Source organism: Cyrtonyx montezumae, unplaced genomic scaffold, assembly GCF_038088225.1.
Source record: "Cyrtonyx montezumae isolate F1298 unplaced genomic scaffold, pur_monq_1.0 scaffold_3, whole genome shotgun sequence".
Taxonomy (NCBI): Eukaryota; Metazoa; Chordata; class Aves; order Galliformes; family Odontophoridae; genus Cyrtonyx; species Cyrtonyx montezumae.
The window spans coordinates 38,470,806-38,489,201 of record NW_027072034.1 but is presented as its reverse complement, the minus strand read 5'-3'; the positions used below and the strand labels follow the sequence as shown (position 1 = coordinate 38,489,201).

The window sequence follows — 18,396 nt, the reverse complement described above, 5'->3', positions numbered from 1 at the left end:
AACTCTTACCTCAAATCAGTGAGTGTTCCAGACTGAATTCAGAAATAGGCTTTTAGGAGAAGATCCTTTTTGACTTGCTGCTTGATTTATTATGTAACACTTAACTTATGGAGGATGAAATATAGAGTCCTACTGAGCCAACATACTGATTATAGCTTATAGGTAATAAATCATTTAGGTAATTTCCAGAAGGGCATTTGTTTGCTGCTGTTATAACACTGAGTCTTTTGTGCATGTGATACTGAAATCTTCAGTATATCCTATTCAGAGTAAAGATCAAGCTAAACAGAGTTTTCAGAGAAGTTTTTACTTGCTTAAGAAATCCTTCTGTTTTTGTCTGCATAACAGCTGAAGAGTAAGGGAGACATTAAAATAATTTCAAGTACTTTTGAAGACTCCTATATGCTATATAAACTTCAGTTGCTTAGATAAAATTATAGACTATCTGTAAACTAAAGCTTGCAAATTAAGCATGATTTTGAGGCATGATTTGGGGATTACTGATGTAGAAACTATATTTGTTTTGTTTAATGTCTACTTATTAACATTGTTATGTAAAAAAATGACAGATTAATGAATTGATTTTGTTTTTAGTAGCACGTCCATGAGATTGTGCTAGTAAAGGTTTTGTTTGTTTTGTTTTCCTTTTGACACTGCTGAAAGTTTGGGTTGGAAGGGACTTGAAAATCATTTAGTTCTATCCCCACTGCCATGAGCAGGAACGCCTATTAGATCGGCCGTCTGGTCATCTTTGTGGCTCTACGGTGGGACCCACTTCCAAAGCAGCTTCTCTCTCTTGTTTGCTGTGGGTTCTAGAGCAGAACAGAGATGGGATCTTATCACAGCAGAGTGGAGGGAGAAAATCACCTCCTTCAATTTTTGTTAGTCATGCTTCTTTTGATGCAGCCTAAGGTAAGGTTGGCCTTTGGGGCTACAAGTGTACACTGCTGGCTTATATTGAGTTTTTCATCAAACTCCTTTATGTGATTGAAAAAAAAAAAGTGTAGGTAACATTTGGCATAATTTTGGTGACAAATACAAGGGATTTAGCGGGCTGATAACGATTTTGCTTTAAAGCCTCAGATGTGTTTTTCCTTACACAAATTAGCATACACTTTGTCAGTATTGTTTCCCTCTGTTGAAATTCTGTAGGCGCTCACCAGACCATGTAGCTTTGAGGCTGGTAATGAAATCAGGTGGTTTCATCTCTCTGAATGTAACCTCTGCAGTGTGATTGTCAGACTTATGGTCAGTGGAGAAAAATAGGTACTTTGTGTTCATAAACTGGATATGTGTAAACGTTCAACTCAATGCAGAAGTGCCTTTTTTTGCTTCTTGGGAAAGAGGTTTACCTAGCTTGTTCAAAGGCAGGTTCCGTAATGAGGTGAGGTAATTCCAGCTCAAGGTGCATGAGGAGAATGTTGATGATATGCCTGTAAGACAGACAAAGTGTATCAGTTTGTGTTTATGGTACAAGTGGTCAGTTGCTGCTTCTGCTGAATTTGCCTGCAACTTTACTACTACTGTTTCTTTGCGTAGTGAAAAGCGAGTTCCCACCATGTGTGGCAACCCAGCAAGAAGTGTGCCAGCCTTTGAGGGCACATCCATCCTCTGGTGTCCAGCCTCACAGAGAAAATATGGGACTATTTGTTCCATTGTGGGAAGCTCGTATTTTTGAAAGGAGGAAAAACTCCAGTTTATCATTTTTGAAAAGTGTCAGTCTAAAGGTGAAGGTGTAAGCGTGAAGAATGAACTTAGAGGCCTCAAGGCTTTAAACAACTTCACACTGTCCAGGCTTCAGTTTGTTTGTTTTTTTTTGTCATCATGAGTTAGCTTCAAGTCAGTGAAATTTAAAAAATGGAAGTAAAAAAAAATTGAGGGGAAAAAGAAGTTGATCTTTAATTAATATTTTTAGTGCCAAATGTGGGTACTGGCTGACAGTTAACTTTATTTTTGGGGCTGATTTGGTAGGATTTTCTTTCTTGAACGTATCTTGACTTCATCCCGGCCTTTTTTAGTTAAATCTGTTTCACAATTTTGCTCATATTTAAACATATACACCTGCAGGTGTATTTCTGAACTAGGATCCTCTGTGCTTAATTCCATAACAGCACACAGCATAGCATATCCTGTGGTATCTTGTATCTTTTATTTTGCTATTTAACTATTTCATGAAATGCTCAGTGAAAGTACTACTGACTTAAAAGTACGTTAAAATTAGACAAAAGTCTCTGTCTACAGGCCATTCTTCAACAGAATTTATTCTTCCATGCTATACCTTAAAAGCATTCTGGGAATACCTCAGTAAGTAGTAGATAATTTTTAAAGTCACTTAAAATACAGTTTTTGTCTGCTACTTGAAACGTCCCCCTTGATTTTCTTCTCCTTTAGCACTGCTTTGTATGGAGATGGAAGTGTAATGTAGTTGAAATTATTATTATGAGAAGTAACAGTCCCTCAGAGGCTTCTGTCCGGTGTTGGTCAAGTACAAAGAATGTGGCTTTTATTAAATTCATCGAGCATGTACTTCTGAAAGACTTTTTCCATTTGATTTTTAGAAGGACACTGTGAATGAAATATAAGCATGATACCTTCTTCACATTAATGTGAGAATGACTTGCATCAAATAGTTCTTTTGGGGAGAAAAACAGAACAACAACAACAACAACAAAAAGCAGAGAAAGGTATCTACATGATCAATTGTGGAGTAGACCAAAACGTGTTGATTGTGTAAAAAGAAAAAAAATCCTAGAATGTTGTAGGGGCATGTGTTTGGGGGCTGAAAAAGGAAAGTGGCTACGGAGGTATCAGATACTTAATAAGTACCAGTATTTAGCTTAATTTACTTTATATGATGCTATTGTAAAATTTTGGACATATGTTGTTTCATGTAGCTGGTATTTATCAAATGTTGTGCAACCCCAATTTCTGTAGAATTGACTCTTTAAATCCTTCTTGGATTATTGTATTTATAAGCCTTTTTTTTTTTTCTGTCACCAAAATATTAGTTTTTATGAGGTGAAAAAGTATTTGGTGGCACAGGCAATTTTTTTTTAGTTATATGGTTGGTCTACTTTATTTGTTTTCCATTTTTTGTGGGTACAGTTATGCTTACATGCATAAAGTAATTTAGCAACATACAGAAGCTAATAGATTGAACTATGGCAACTGACAGAACAAAAGGTACTGGAACAATTTATTAAGTGCTTCAGTTGTCCTGTATCTTCTACAGAGGTGCTGTTTTAAACTTTCAGGACAATGTCAGTTTCCTATAGTTAGAAGTGCTTGAAAAAGTCTTTGACCTAGTGACATAGTGACGCTTCAGGTTCATTTTCATGTAAAAACAGATTAAATATCTCCATACGGAGCGTAAGTAAAGGAACTGAGCAGATCAATTATGGATATACTTGCAGTTGAAAGAGAATGTAAAGATGATGATTAAGAGAGAGAAAGCTTTAATCTCGTTTAAGATAAAGTTTTGCCTGTGAGAGTATGCAACAAAGCTTTTTTGTGTGTGTGTAATTTTTGTGTGTTCTCACACATCTTTTACTCAACATCTCTATTTTTGCCTTCAGTGGGAGGGAAAAAAATCACTGGAAAATAATTCTAGTTCATCATCAGAGTAAGTGAAAAATGGAGCATTAATGATTTACAATAATTCATTCTTCATGTAGATCAGAGGTAAATTTTGAGTGTTCTTTCTTCACAGCAAGATAGCATTCCTTCTGGCTTGAACTAGTTCTGGGACATCCAGTTCAAAGTTTATTAATTTAGTACTTATCCCAGTTTGGGGTGTAGGAGATATGTATTCACAAGAGAAGATTAGGATTCATCATTTTGAGTTATAATATAAATGTAGATTGAAATTCTTTACTAATACCATGAATCATGGAATCAGAGGGGTCATCCAGAAGGGCTCCAGAGATAATGAAGGGTGTAAGAGGGGAATACATAGGAGGAGTGGCTGAGGTCTCAGGGTGTGTTGAGCACAGAGCAGAGGAGCTGAGGCCTGATGGCTGCTGCAGCTCCCACAGGGAGAGGAGGGGCAGCGCTGAGCTCTGCTCTGTGTGACAGCGGCAGGGCCCGAGGGAACGGCATGGAGCTGTGTCAGGGGAGGGGTTAGGGAATGGACTCTTGCAGCACAGGGCAGTGGGCATGGAACGGGCTGCACAGGACCCTGGGCAGGATCCCAAGCTGCTCTAGTTAAAGGAGTGTCTGGATGATGCTCTCCAGGCACAGGGTTTGAATTTTGGGTGGTTTTGAATGGAGCCAGGAATTGGACTTTATGGTCTTTGCGGGTTCCTTCCAACAAAGAATATTCTGCGATTCTTTTCTGAAATAGCATGGACTCGTACGCAACAGAAGTAGCACAGTGGACAAATGTATGAAGTCATAGAACTCTGGCAAAGCTGTGTGTGGGAAACACGCAATGCGTGTTCATCCCATATTCAGTGCTGTTCAGCTCTTAGACGCTTGATAACTAAAGGACATGCAAAAGCTTTGCAAAAGGTATTGCATAAGTCAGTATTTAATAATGTGGCATAGAACAATAGGCAGCATATGAAACCTCTAAATTACTTCATTTCCCTGCTGTGTTTTTTAGGTATAGATCAGAATTCTCAAGGAAGGTGGAGTTATATAAAGGTGGTGGTTATGAATAGCAGCCCACAGTTGTTTTACAATACGATATGAAAACTCTGGGCACGTTGAGTGAGTGGTAGTCTGCAAACCATTTTCATTTGATACTGGTCTTTCTGTTGGAAGAACTTGAACAAAGCTGCTTTGATGTCCAAAATCCTCATGTTGTGTTACTTTGGTTATCTGCTGTGGAAGTCCACAGCTGCTTGTGTCATATGATTTCCCATTCTTTCTCTAAAGTATTTAATCTTGGGTTAGATTGGGCAGCCTCCTTTCCTTTGCTGTGTCCCTTCTTCCCCTTCTTTTTCAAGAATAATGAAAGCCCCCTCTGCCTTTTGAGACATGTATTGCTAGATTGTTGAAGTTCTGTCACAAGAGAGGACAGCTTAAGGTGCAGATTCGATAGTTGAGTAGTGAGATTGTAATCTGATACAGTTTGCCTGCTTTATCTCTGAAATTCAGAGGAATTGTCTGTCTTGTTTGTAGCTACCAACAAAGATTAATACATGGCATGGTATGAAATGTTTATTGTAACTGTAATAACTGTAAATAACAACAGATGCATCTGATGGTTTCTGTAGGCATCTGTGGAAATCAGGACTAGCCCCTTTGGGACTCAGAAGGCAGCCTTCAGGGCTGTGAAGCTCACTTGACCTAATTTATTCTTTGTTAAAACAGATGGTATCTATCTGAGCAGGCCAAACTTATTCTTAAGAAAGAACTGGGGATTAAAAGAATGGGAAGTTGGAACAGTTGGCCCTAATTAATGGGGGCAAACAAAGAGGCAAACTGAGCATTAAATCAGTCATACACATCAATAGCAAAACAGTTAGTATGACTAGTCACTCTTATTATGTCAATTGATCTAAGGTATTAGGATTGGTTTTCCAAGCATCTGAAGTACCTGAGACTGAATCAGAAAAATTCCCACCTTTGCTGTTGTTTTCTACTAGATTTCAAGGAGAGCTAAATCCTGCATGCTGGGTATGGTCTTTTGGGCAGTGTTAGGGAATCCAGCTTGTTTTATATGACTGAGAATGTGCATTTTGTGTTTTGATACCCAGGTCAAGCTGGTCCTCAGCAGTATTTGCCCTCCTCCCTTTTTGTGTGTTTAACAAGAGAAGGTTACTTAATTGAGGAGATTGTTGACATTCCTTCAAGTTCTGCAACCACATTAAATTTGCAAAGAGGATCCAAAAATTTTATTGTTTCTCTTGTAAACAGATTATACTGGATTAGTGGTTGGCATTTTGCATGCTTGTTCTGTTTTGCTCCTTTCGTCCTGAAAATTTTAGAATGGTGTTGCACACTACAGATAGCATGAGCACTCTGTACTGCTTTGTTACTGGTGGCCAGAAACCTCTGCTGTATACCTTCAAGGGGAAATGGGGACTCCTCTAAAAGGGTGCATATTTTGTGAAATTCTCTTGTTCTGAACTGAATGTTAAGTGAAAGTCAGTGGAATATTGTCAAAATATGTAAACACCCTATTGCCTTTCATTGCTAAATGTAAGATATGCAAGGATAGAATATTAAAATGTAATTCCAAGGTGTGTTTTCTTACCTGTCATAGAGGGTGAAATTTTGTCTGTTCAAATATCTGAGCTTTGGGGAGCACAGCACAAAATACTGCACAAGCATTAGCAGAAGTTGTCCCATGACCTTAATGTCTCCTTCCTGGCAGCCTTTTCTGCCTCACAGAACTTTCTCTTACGGGTGCTGAGCCTCCATTTTACCCCCAGCCGCTTCACTGCTTCAGTTTGTTAGGCTTCTTACCTTGATTTTGGTAGTGTGTAAAAGCAGAAAATAAATCACATCACGTTTCTGTGCCTTTGTACTGCTCTTGTCTTTGAGTTTCTGCAAGTTCTCCTGCCCTACAATTCTTACTAATGGCCCACAGTTGGTTTTCTTTTGCTTGAAAAAATAAATAAATGCATAGTATCATGTTTCTTCTAAGAAGAGTTTGAGTGGAGAACTTAAGCATGTAAGCAGTCCTCAGTGTGAATTCCAGAACATTGCTATTATTTTTTGGGGGGGTGGGTTTTAAGTGTGTATAAGTATGTCAAACATGCTGAAAGGGTATTGATTCTGTCTGGTTACTATCACTAACAATTTGTGTAGGCATAACAGATCTTCTCAGAAGATCTAAATGAGAGAAAATCTGTACCACGAGAAGAGAGATCTAAAAGCGGATGTTGGAGGACTTATTGGTCTATTGAGTTTAAAGGGTTCTGTATTGCCATCGTGATTTCCATAGTGGCTCGAAGTCAGGCTAAAGATGCTTGAAGAAAGTCTACATGCAGCCAGTCTAAGAATGAGACTGGTTTGGGAGCTTGTAGGCTCTTGCTCACCTGTGTGGCCTCCTGCTTTGCCCCAGGCTCTCTGGATGAGGTTTTGCTTCTCTTCTGGAATTGTGTGCCAGACTCTGCAGCTCCTGGCAGGAAGGCTCTTAAAGAGGCCACGTTCCCAAAGTTAACTAAGTTTATTGCAGATCCTGCTGTAGAAAGCAGTATTGTTTCTGAGCACTGTTGTTTTGTAATGTTGGACAAATAGAGTGAAAATAAAATATTCTAAAATAAAAATTTCTAGGACGTATAAGAAGTCATGAAACAGGAAGGTATTTAAAACCTCTCACTTTCTTCCTGAATATGCTTATGCATTATGTTTATTAATGCAGGTACCAAAATGTATATGAAAATAGTGTTTGCTCTTGGGGGAGCTACAGCTACTTTCTCTGAGTCAGCTTTTGGGAGTTTTAAGTTTTTAAGAAGATTTTTAATTGTGATGTGTAGTAGTTAATTCTTGACAGTCTTTTTCAAGGTACTTGAAGTTGCATTTCAGCTGCTAATTCCAAAATGACCAGAGCTATTTATTTTCATGCATGCATCCAATAAGGATGTAAATAATAAGTATTTTAAGTCTGGACAGATGGCTGTGCTTGGATGTTCTGTTTTGTTTTTGTTTTTTTTATGGTGTTATTTTTTTTTTGTTTTGTTTCCTGCATAAGCTCACCCACATGAAAATGAGATTGTTTACAGTTATAGTCATGCAATGTGACTGCACTGCTAAGGGATTTAATTGCATGATAAATTTTCCAGAGTAACCTGGTGTCTTACTTTGATATAACAGCAAGCATTGTCTGCGACCTGTTTACAGTTTTTGTGGTTGAAGAGCTGTAATTCAGGACAGGTGGGAATATGTGTGTGTTAGTTATTTCTGTTTTGGGTGTTTGATTTTGTTTTTTGTTTTTGTTTTTTAAAGAAGCTTTGATTATAATCTTTTGGATGACTGTAATCTTTGGTCAGTTGGTACAGTGAGAAATTTTATCTTGAAAGCTGCATTTGTAGTGGAATTGCGTGTTTTGTAAAACTGAATAGCTGAAGTTGTTAGTTCCTGGTTTGTAATATGAGTGTTCTGTTCTGTTAGTAAATGCTGTGCTCTTAAATAAAATTGCAAGTGACTGTAAAGAAAAAAAAAAAAACTGTTACTTAAAACGTTTACATTTTAAGTGTAAGTACACATGATGAGAACAAACACTGGAGGGGGGAAAAAAAAAGAACACAAATAACCCCTTAAGATTCCTGATTTTGCTAAAAACAAAACCTTTTTTTCTTTTTCTTTTCCCCCCTTTTTCTTTTTGTCTTTGTAATGCAGATTTTTTTTTCCCTGTCCTTGCCGTTTCCACATACTATTCATCCTCCTCACCCACTAGGAAGTGGAAGTTTGCTTGTAGTACAGGGTGATCATCAACCCACTGTGCAGTCAGCTGATGTACCAGCTCATAACTCTGCAACAGGTCACTGGGTTGCCTTCCTACAGTGTGTACGAGGCAGTAATTGTGAGCAGAAGTACAAAATTCTGACAACTCCAGAAGGGACTTCTGAAGAGACTTCTGAAGAAGGGAGTGGCCCTTTATAAATCGGGACAATTGGCTTGCGTGCCAAGTGTCTTTCATTTTGTGGGAAGTATTTCTGTCAGAGAAAAGGATTAAAAATCTGCTGCACTGTTCTAGTGAAACCTACATGACATTGTTCAACAAAAATAAAACAATAAGCAACCAGCCACCCAGAGAGCTGAAATAGGATTTCATCTTGAACTGTATAACTCTGTGCTGCTCACAAACATTAAGTGTGGCCAAACATAATAGTTTTAACTTTGCTTTCTCAGGAATAATGCTCCATTCAGTTCTTTATAAATCACTTTTAAATACAAAGCATTTAAAGGAAACTTTAATAATTACTGTGTTGCCTGATGAGAAATTCATAGTACATTATTCAAAAAGGTAGCGTGGTTTTGTCTGGCTTTTATTTGCCTTTTATGTTTTTAAGAATGGAGAAGGGAATGCATAAGCTACAAAAATAAATTCAAAAAAGAAGGAGGTGCCTGAAATGTGCTAACAGGCAGTATAGCAGTGTGCCACTACACTGAGATCCTATTTGTATTTGTAAGTGAGCAACTTTTAAGCATTTTTACCCATCATGCACTGAATCATTTCACTGCTCTGTACATACTTAAGGGAATAATCGCCCTACCTGAATATTTGCTAACAGCTGTTTTCAGTCTCTGAATCCTTGCTAGATGAATATTTTGTACTCTTTATTTTGTCATCTATCTTGTATATTCTTCTGTGTACTGAGTTCCTACATTTTAAATGCAGATTTAGCTATCTGGCTTTAATAAACAAGCTGTAGAAAGTTAAATTGTTCTTTGTATTGAGTAAATGCAAAGCTTGTTGCAGCTCTCCATCAGTGGAATTTTTTTCCTTTATGCAGTACACCGTATATATATATATATGGTGATATCAATTATATAGATATATAATTTGAATATTCTGTATTACATATTAGTGTTTTTTTATAGATCTTCTTTGGTATTTCTCATGACCAGTTCTCTTCTTGGCAAGAAACGCTTCTTGTGTTTATCCAAAGGTTGGCAGTGTCCCAATACTGTTACTTTTGTCAAATTTCAGTGATTATGATTTAATAAATCCTTCACTTACCCTTCCCCCCAAACATGATATGTGGGAACAGCTAAAAAAAAAAAAGTAATGATTGTAAAAAATGCAAGATTGAGAGGAAAAAAAAATTTAGATCCTATGTTTTTGAATCCAGATAATTGTCTTGCCATGTTTTTTTCTCTTTTTCCCTTCGTTGATGGGGAAGTAAGTTGATGTTTTTCTTCTTGAATTTTCCAGGCACGGGTACATTTGGGCGTGTTCACCTGGTGAAGGAAAAAATGGGAAAACAGTACTTTGCACTGAAAGTAATGAGCATTCCAGATGTCATTCGACTGAAGCAAGAGCAGCACGTGCACAATGAAAAGTCAGTCTTGAAAGAGGTCAACCACCCATTTTTGATCAGATTGTAAGTTGTATTTGTTTTCTCACTTAGCAGTTAAAGTAATGCATTTAAAGCTAAGTGTTCCAGTGTCTTTCTGCAAGTTCTTTTGTACTTAACAAACACCAAATGTTTTATTTCTTATAAGTAATCTAGACTAAAGTAAGGCTTCAAACTAAAATAGTGGGGAAAGATCAAAAATATAAAATAAGAATCACAATTTAATCATGTAAGCAATAATTTATTAGAACTTTTATATTGTCTCTGTAGTATCTTTTTTTTCAAAGCGCAGTACAGATCTTCTTAAGGGAGGAAAAAAGTATAATTGATGAAATGTTAGCCTTAGTTTGTCGAAATGAGAACTATAATAATTCTTCAAAATGGTGAGGAAACAACAATGGATGTATATATTTACTATCAACATATTGATGAAGATGCAGTTAGATTTAACCTCACCTTTTGAAAACTTTTTTTGAACTTTATTCATTGTTTAGGTCACAGCAGGGCTTCTTGTGGTTTATTATTCCTATATTTGAGTTTTAAATATGATTCTGGTACAAATTAAACAGTTAATGGAGAATACTTTTTTTTTTTAGTGCAGGTCTGATAGTTTTATTGATCTCTTATTAATGAGAGAAGGGAGCACACTTCTCTGTTCAGTCTATTTTAATTGGGTAACTAAACGTCTGGGTAATTGTACAGTTAATTTCCATTTACGTTTTCTCATTCACGGATACAGGGCCATTGACCAAGATCTGTTTTGCATTTATCCGCCTTAATAACTTTTGCTAAAATGTAACAACGTTATGTTTAGCTAGTCTCTAAGCAAAGGGAGTGCAGCCTCCTTCAGGGCTGTGAATGCATCAGAGAGAGAAGACGCAAAAGCATGGCAATCATGCTTTTGGTGTGTGGAAAAAGCCCTGCAGGAGGAGTCTTTTTCCCTTGTGTGCTATTGCTTTTTCCAGCACAGCAATGCTGTTAGTTTCTACCCAGTGTTCACAAATCCTGTAGGTGTGCAAATATCAGTGAAATGAGTTCTAGGGTATGTAGCATCTGATATGCATGTAGGAAAGTGAATTGGAGGTGCTGACAGTGCATCTGGTTAAGCTGGTTAAAGTATGGACAGAACAGGAGGAACAGGATTTTACTTGTAAACTTATGTACATGTGTAAATTCTCTTTAGGAAAGAGGGAAGGAAAAATGCTGCATAACTCTAGAAGCATAGACGAACAAGTGTGGGAACAGAAAAAGCTGTGTGAAAAGTCAGACAGGGTCATGAGGATTGATGTCCGCACAGAAGCAGTGGTCAAAAATGCAAACAGACAAGTTTTATTGGATTTCGTTCTTGCCTTGTTTCAAAAATCTCAGGTTATAATGCTTCAACAGGAGGATGCAAGACAAATGGAAGTTCAGTTGTTTGCAAGGCAACTGTCTTTTAGCTCTCCTCCTTTATTTGTTTCTGTGAATGTGCTCCATGTGATGCTGCAACTGTGCTTTTTTTTTTTTGTCTGTGTCCCTTGGCAAAAGAAATCTAAAGCAATCAAGCTGAAATGAGTTAGTTAAAATTTAAGTTATGTTTAAGTATTATATTTGTATGCTTTAGGTTAAACAAGCATTCGTGGGCTGTTAACACTGACTTTTTAACAAACCAGGCTTTGCCCAGCTTCCTCATTTCTTTCTTGACGCATGTGTTCTTCCATTATTTTTTTTTATTGATCAGAAAATGGAATAATATTTTGTATAGTCCTGTTTCAGAGCATTTAAACCATATTATTTTCATCTACTTACTTTGTTTCCATTTGGTATCACCACCTTAGCACAGATAGTAATCCTCTGGCTGCAAATCAAGGAGTGTGTGCCAGTGCAGCTTAATTCAATATTTTGTAGCACTTCGTGATAAAGAATACTGTACACCATCTATTTCTGGCATTCAACCTTCCTATAAGAATTTAAGATTTATTTATTATTTTTACCTTTTCCTGTTGTATTTAAAAAAGAAAATATAGAGAGGATCTTAATCAGTTTTCAGGTAGAGAAGTTAGTTACCTACTTCACCCTTAAACTGTTTTTTGGGGGTGTTTATTTTCTTGGGACAGCTGTTCATTGGAGATCTGTAGTCAGTCTTTACTGACATGTTTGAGTGAGTTATCATAATTCTGTGGGTTTAGCAGTTTGTATGGTACTGTAATTTTAACATGAATCTTCTCATTTCAAGAAAACTAGACTTAATAAAAATGATCTTTTAGCCCTATAACAATCTCATTTTCTTGGTTGCCCTCCATGTCAGTATCAAGAAAGAGTATCCTACTGCAATAATCACTCTTTGGTTTTGAAGCTTGGTTTGCTCTTTATATCTTTTTTACATTTCTTGCTTATCTGTTTTTCTAAACATACTAACTTGATTAGGAAACAACTAATAAAACCAGAAAAAGTTACTCAATTCTTAGGATTTTTTGGTCCTATAGGAGGTGTTAGGAGAAGCTGAAGTAACTTTTGTTCTTCTGCCAACAGGGTACATGGGGATACAGTGTTCTTTTTGACTGTCACAGTAGTAGGGATATTTATTTGTTTAAAAATAGCAAAATATTCTTCCAAGCATTACCAGATACTGATTTTCTTTTTTAATTATTGAGTTACATTTGCTTATGTGGTATATGACTTTTTTGAAGTGGGTAGAAAGAAAAATGGCTTAGCTCAGGGGAATGGGAGAGAGAAGACTCCTGGGCTCTATACTAAAGTATTTGAGAGCCATATTGACTGATTTTCTTTATCCTTGGCTGTTCTTTACTGCACTTAAGAAATACTGTGATACATTCTCTTATTAAATAATTTACAAAATTTCTTACAGGCAACAATCTGAGCAAAAGAAAGTAGTTCTCAGTAGGTTAATTCTTTAAGTCATTTTTACTTTTTGTTAAAGATAGAGATCATTGTAATTTGATCCTTATTCACTAACTTCAGTTGAGGTTGTATTTTTCTGTGTAGGAAGGAATAAGAAGAGGGAAGGAGAGCACTCTGGTGTCCTCTGTGTGAACGTATTATCAGAAATAGATTTACAAAAGCAGCTTCAGCTCATCCCCCCACATTGCTTTGGCAGTATTTGATTAAATAAAATTCATCTGTGAGAATTGTTGGATCTTAGCCCATTAGCAGCATTCTAAGTCAGTTTTTAGGTACTTAGAAGATAACTATTTTGTAAAAGGCAATGGAGTCTGTAATTTGTTTCCTTTTTTAAAAGTTTGCTGTGCATGTTCTGAGCTATCTGTTTTTGCTTTTCAAGTTAAGTCTGCTACTTATAGAGCTGTTACATAATCCTTCCAGATTATTTGAGTTTTAATAGTTGCAGAATAGGAAACATAAATAGGTAAGTTGGTCTGAAAGTAATGCCTCCTATGTCTTTCCATGGAAACTACAACAGATACAAAGAGCACAGTGACACTACTCAATAGACCAGATTCTCAGCTACAAAACACTACTTTTCGATGCTGTCGCTATCATTAGCTATGCATTTTTGCCAGTAGTGAACAAGAGTCTGAATGCCATGCTCATTAAAGTCTGTACCATCAGAGGTGACCCTTTGTCCCTTGTGTTCCACTGTTTGGTCTCCATAAACATTCAGCAAGCATCGAGAAATGTCAGTGGGTGCCATTTTTTCCACATGGAGGAATTCACTTTCACACCTTTGCTCATCTACACTCACAGGTGAGACACTTTTTTTATCAGGCTGCTCCTCTACTGCCGTACCACAAACAGGTGCCTCTGATACCATGGGCCAACATTATAAAACAGAAGGCATTACTTTCAGAGCAACCCTTGTTTATTATCTACATATTTGGTGCAATAGAATTCAGTTTAATGAAATTCAGTTCTGAAGCAGATTACTGAGATAATGTGTTTATTCAGTAAAATACTATTTTTATTTCAGATTCTGGACCTACCACGATGAACGTTTTTTATACATGTTAATGGAATATGTACCAGGAGGAGAACTTTTTAGTTACCTACGCAACATGGGGCGTTTCAACAACAGCACAGGACTGTTTTACTCTACAGAAATTATTTGTGCAATAGAATACCTGCACTCCAAAGAAATAGTTTACAGAGACTTAAAACCGGAAAATATATTACTAGACAAAGAAGGACATATTAAGCTTACTGATTTTGGATTTGCTAAAAAGTTGGTGGATAGGTAAGTATATTTTTGTTACTGTTTAACATACAAAACTTAATTACAGTTGGAAAAGTTTGATTTCAGAGCTCAGCATTTCACAAATGTGAAATCACATAATATAAAGAAGTGGGCTTTCTTGAAATCACTGTAACACCTTAGGCATAATTAGAAGCAGGACCACAGGTAAGCTGCTGTAGGAAAATATTTCTTTATGCGTATATTTGTGCGTTTGGGTTTTCAGTAGTCCTTTTTAGAAAGAGACTTCAGTAAAGTAAGATGAGAGAATGTTAGATACTTGTGTCAGTATGTTAAATGGGACTTATTCTTCTGTACAAGTAGAATTGCTGAATGCTTTGTAACTCCTGTTTCCTTCTGATTTCTTTTTAAAAGAGATTTTTGGTGCTGTAGTAATATTTTCAAGCTGGATACTGTGTTTTTACTACCTTATTGTTTAAATTAAGCTAGTATCTAGAGTCCAGGTTCAGCAAAAATAATGTAACTGATTTCTACAGTACTGCAGGCCCTAAATCCTTTTTACATTTTACATTTTGGAAATGCATAGTTTTTTATTTCTCTGCTCTCTGTATTTGAACTACCGTTGTATAATTGTGTGTTTTTAAAAAGGAACAAGAAAGAAGTGTTATGAGATTGAACATAAGGAAAATAAATTAGCTGTCAAGTTAGAAAAATGCCTTTATAAGGTTTGATACCATGTTCTAGTACTATCTCTTTAGAGACCACATCCAGTTGTTCCAGATGAGATAAACTGAGATTACTCTAGTTGAGTAAAATAGCTACTCATCTTCTTCACTCACCTGTTAGATACTACTTTTCCTACACTTCACATGGGAGAACTTTTCCACAGCACGTGGGGGAAGTCTAAAGTATTCTTCTGAAATAAAGGAACTGTGAGAGCTACTCTTAACATACCTCTTAGGACATAAAAATCATATGGGACAGATTAAATCATGTTACAGTGCTCATGAAGGTTGCTTACTGTATGTTACATGCTTATTGCCTCAGCACAGAAGAATGCTAGGCAGAAATAAGGTTGTTCTTGGCATAATATTTTAGTACTTGCACATTTGCTTGAATTCAGCTCCTAGTGAGCAAATAGATTTATAAATATTGACATTTAAAAAAAAATCATTTTAAATCAAAATGACTTTTTACTAGAAGAGGTAAAGCTGCTCTGATGTAAGTTGGAGGCTTTCTTTGTAAGATGTCTTTGTACTAATTTTTATTACCTCCTTTTTAGATGTAGATGCTGCCACTTAGTGGTTATTCTTAATTTGGATTTCTTGGATTGAAGACAGAGCAGGAGTAACCATTCATATAACGCGATAGTTCATATGAAAGGGTTTCTTTCAAAATGAAAGATTAATCTGTGAGAGTCAGTTTGTTCCAATACGTTTTAGGATGTATTACTGTGTGTCGTAAATGCATGACAGCTAATAGGAAATAGAGAACAAGTTGGAAGGAGTGAGGACTTTTTAATGCAGGGTATAGGTAACTCAGGTTTTTGTTTTTTGTTTTTTTTTATAACTACACACTATTTCTTTACAAAATCTTTTTTTACAATATTTTTTTGTCACTATAAAAATACATATTGTTAAAAACAAAAGAAAAATGCAACAAAAAACAGACCCCAGCTAACCGCTATCCCAATTATCCACTAGCTATCCACTAATAACACTCCTGTTGATTATGTTATTTTGTTTTATAAACTATTTTTTTATAGACTATTCTGTATGGTAAACATCTAGACCAATATGGTAAACTTCTCTACAGATGATCCTAGTGAGTCTATATGTGTACATCTATCATGAAAATGAAAAGTATTTTTGTTTTTCAAACGTGTGAGTGTGTTCCTAGAGTATGGAAGACACAATTTGTGAAATAAATTGTTTTCTGTGCAAGGCCTTCAAATAGTTACATGTTTTGATGTATATTACTTGCAAATGATAAAAGACAAAGAATGTAGTAACTTGAAGTGGTTAAGCTTAAAGGTTTTTTATACACTTCTTTACTCTTCCTTAAACTGGTTTTTCCTCACATTAGTTCTTCATAGTGGACTTGAACAGAGAAAACAAGACAAGATGCAGCAAGTCTTTTTCTTACGTAACTGTCTTGTGCGTCACTGTAGAAGCAAGATGATCCTGCAGAACAGACTTTAGAGGACAAGAAACAAAGGCATCTCCATTGAATTTAATTATAGAGAAACTTCCAGAAAACAATATGAAAAAGGATGTCTTTGGATCCTGTGAGAGAATCTTGGCAGGGACTACAGAGGTGGAGGCTAAATAATGTATAACACAGCAGCATAGTAACAATCCAGACTTTCAGCTTCTTCAAATGACACTGTTACAAGTCTGACAGTTGTTATTTAATAGCTTATGTTTGTTAACGAGAGTATATTTAGTTTGATTTCCTAATTTTAAAATTACATGTTCAGTGTTATCAGTTATTGTTTACCTGCATTTCAGCTCCTACCCTGAAAATTCATAGCAGTGGAAATTTTGAAGCAATTGTAAGGATTTGGTCCATTCTTATTTCTATGCTCTATAATTGTCCAAAAGAATGACATCTAGAGGCTTAGAGAAAGTGTGACAAGTGATGCTCCGAAAGTAATGCCTCCTGTTTTATTATGTTGACCTTCAATGTCAGAGGTGGATGTTGGTGGTATGGCAGTAGAAGAGGAGGTTTCCCACCAACATTATTACGTTTCGTTGCCACGCAACAGATGGCAGCAGAGGGGCAGTCTGTCCAAATGGCATCTGACATGGAAGTGTGGATAAAGTAAAGGTGTGGAACTGAATTTCTCTGTGCAGAAAAAAATAGCACCCACTCATATTCTTCAACTTTTGCTAAATTTTGATAGGGACTAAACAGTAGATGAAATCACAGTAAGGCAGTGGGTGGTGTGTTTTGGCAGTAGCATTAGTAATAGTGGGTTGCCTCCTCTGATGCAGACTTTTAGAAGCTCATCATTCAGGCTCTTGTTCATCACTGGCAAAAATACATAGAAATGCATAGAAATGGTGGTGACTTTGCTGAAAAATAGTGTTTTTAGCTGGGAATTTGCCCTGTCAAATAGTGTTATTATAATTTTTGTTTTGGTTGTAGTTCTCATGGAAATAAATAGGAGACATTACTTTCAGAGCAGCCTATGTAATAATAAAAGTAATATTTCATACATTTTTCAAAGTAAAAAATAGTTTGTTACTTGACTGACAAGAGAGTATGTAAGTCGTGATCGTATGGTACAAATACACAACTTGACAAAGGCACCAATGGCTGGCAGCTGTTTACTTGCAGGCTGTGCTAAATCAGCATGAATAAGTTTGTATACTGGATTGTAATATAGTGTCTTAAATTTCAGGAGGAGAGCAGATAATATATATTTTTAGACAGTAGGCATTATCTTGTCAACTGCTAGATGGCAGCAGTGTGTAAATAGTGCTGCATCTAGGAATTTTCTTGAATGTGACTGATTTGGAAAGCCAGTTTATATTTTCCAGCAATTTAAATTATGCCATCCATTTGTCATTAAAAATTGATGATTTACTCTTATATCAATGACCATAATTTCAAAAGTATACACAGTATATTAGTAACAAACTCAGTTTAGCTGAAGTAATTTGCATTTGCTGTTTTAAAATTAGGCCCAAAGAAATTCAACTTCTTGCATCTTAAATTTTTGAAAGTCATGACTAGTCGTACAGCTTGTCTAATTTAAGATATTGTTGGAATAAAATGCCAGTTAAAGTAGTTCTGCAATCCTAGAAAAGCATTTTATTTAACCTAAAAAAAAATGTTGACAGTCTGAGTTGCTGTAACAACATTTTTGAATATCTCCTTATGGTTGTGAAGAAGGTGGTTTAAGTTGTGTCGAAAAGTGGAAGGAAAAACAGGAAGGTGAAATCTGTATATATTGCTTTTAAAAAGTGTTTGATATTCATGGTAATGCCTTTATTACGAGGTGCCTTGGAGAAAATTTATACTGCATTCACAAATAAGACAATCAAAGTTTCTTTTTTTATGTAGCAGCCAAGCAGTTTCTTAGTTTTCATATTTTTTCCCTGTATACCAGGTGAACTGGATCATGTTACAGCAGTCTTCTGAGATCTGTAGAGGTCTTGCTTTTCTTATTCCTATATATAATAAGTAATGTAGACGCATCTTGAATGCTTCTTGTTTTTTGTTTGTTTTTTTTACTGTAATTTTAGTTCCAATTCAGTCTAATTTTAT

The 18,396-nt window shown here is 36.1% G+C and overlaps 1 protein-coding gene across 1 annotated transcript in view; it reads left to right on the top strand.

Annotated features, from left to right (window-relative positions):
- Nucleotides 1-18,396, top strand: part of PRKX (protein kinase cAMP-dependent X-linked catalytic subunit) — a 50,102-nt gene that overhangs the window by 15,552 nt on the left and 16,154 nt on the right. The window contains exons 2-3 of the mRNA XM_065741282.1: nt 9,833-10,001; nt 13,900-14,163. Coding sequence (XP_065597354.1) covers nt 9,833-10,001; nt 13,900-14,163 — 433 coding nt within the window. The remainder of the gene's footprint in view (nt 1-9,832; nt 10,002-13,899; nt 14,164-18,396) is intronic.